Genomic DNA, 1,433 nt, shown 5'->3' with positions numbered 1-1,433 from the left:
ATCACCAAACCTTGAAGATAATATGCCAATCCCGAGCTCACAATCCCCCGCGGGTTTCATCGTGAGTTTGTAATAAAGAACACTACTTTTATGGGTACAGGATTTTTTTGGGCCAGAAGAGCTTATGGTCAAAGTATAGACACTATTATACCATTGTAGAGATTTGTGATTCATAACAATACTTTGTAGGTAGGTGTGCATTTAGTACTAAATTATAATTATTCTTATAATTTATTTGATTATAAACAGAGAATTTTTACGCAAGCGGAAAGCCTAAAAAGTACAATATCTGCTAGCGGTGGATCTGGATCGTTACAAATGGTATCAGAGCCAGTCACTAGACGATGTGCCAACCTTCTTGCTGTTCCCCGTAGGGGTAGACACAAGGCGGTGTGCCAGTAAGAACGCTGGACCCTAAAGGGGGTGGATTGGGGGTGGTCCCACATCGATTGGAGGAAGGAAAGAGTGCCAGCAAGGACGCTGGCCCCGAGGGGGGTGGATTGTGATGTCCCACATTGGTTAGGGAGGAGAACATGTTTCCCTATTAGACGCGTTTTAAAGCCTTGAGGGCAAGCTTGAAAGTGAAAGCCCAAAAAGGACAATATCTACTAGCTGGATCTGCCTCGTTACAAAATGGTGAATTAAGCTAACATTCTTAGTTTTTCTTACCCCATAAGCGGCGGCCAAGAGGTTCATATCCCAGCCGATGGACCAGGAGTGGCGGGGGTGGTCCATGGCGAGGGTGACGACAATGGCTTGAAGGGTTCCTAAAAAGCAAACCATGGTGGTGAGAGAAAGATGGGCTGTGTATTTTCTCAAGGTTATGGCTTGGAGAATGAAGAAGGCGGCCCAAGCTAGAGTGGCGATGATAAGCAAGATGGAGCCTTTGATGAACTTTCCGTCGTTGTGGAGGTTGGACGCCGCCGCCGCATCCGCCGTGGGTGGTGTGGTTGGGTGGCGGCCATGCCCGGTCCAGAAAAAGTTGATGACACTTCCTTTATAAAATGTCATCAACATGGCTCCCACCACCGTCACTATTGTTCCTAACACCTTGGCTTGGCGTCTCACGTTCTTCAAATCCAACTTTTCCATTTATTCATATTCTTCGTACTTTTTTATTATTTATTCGATCGGAGAAGACGTTAACGAAAGCTTAACATACCTGCAAAGAACTGCCATGATGAACGTCATTGAAGGAAGCATGTTGCCTATAGCACACGAGAAAGTTGGAGATGTCATTTTCAGCCCTAAATAGTAGAAGTTCTGATCGATAACTGGCCTGTTGAGATCGAGAGAAAATTTTTAGCTACTTGAAAGGACTTAATTACGGTTCCCAGCAAGTTTGATACTAACTCAAGAAGAGTTAAAACGAATAACTGAACAAAAATCTTAAATGTAATCTTAGGTCTTACATTCCTGAAAGTGAAATCAGT

At 44.1% G+C, this 1,433-nt stretch overlaps 1 protein-coding gene across 1 annotated transcript; it reads right to left on the bottom strand.

The window, feature by feature from the left end:
- Positions 1-669: 669 nt before the first annotated feature.
- On the bottom strand, positions 670-1,092 carry LOC111786774 (WAT1-related protein At5g07050-like; the record flags this gene model as incomplete). Its single annotated transcript, XM_023667003.1, has 1 exon — positions 670-1,092. A coding segment is annotated over exon 1 (423 nt), but the record flags the coding sequence as incomplete, so codon positions are not given.
- Between the last annotated feature and the right edge of the window lie 341 nt (positions 1,093-1,433).

This window comes from Cucurbita pepo, unplaced genomic scaffold (assembly GCF_002806865.2).
Source record: "Cucurbita pepo subsp. pepo cultivar mu-cu-16 unplaced genomic scaffold, ASM280686v2 Cp4.1_scaffold002736, whole genome shotgun sequence".
Taxonomy (NCBI): Eukaryota; Viridiplantae; Streptophyta; class Magnoliopsida; order Cucurbitales; family Cucurbitaceae; genus Cucurbita; species Cucurbita pepo.
Note: the sequence above shows the minus strand (reverse complement) of the source record. Positions and strands in the feature narration are given on the sequence as shown.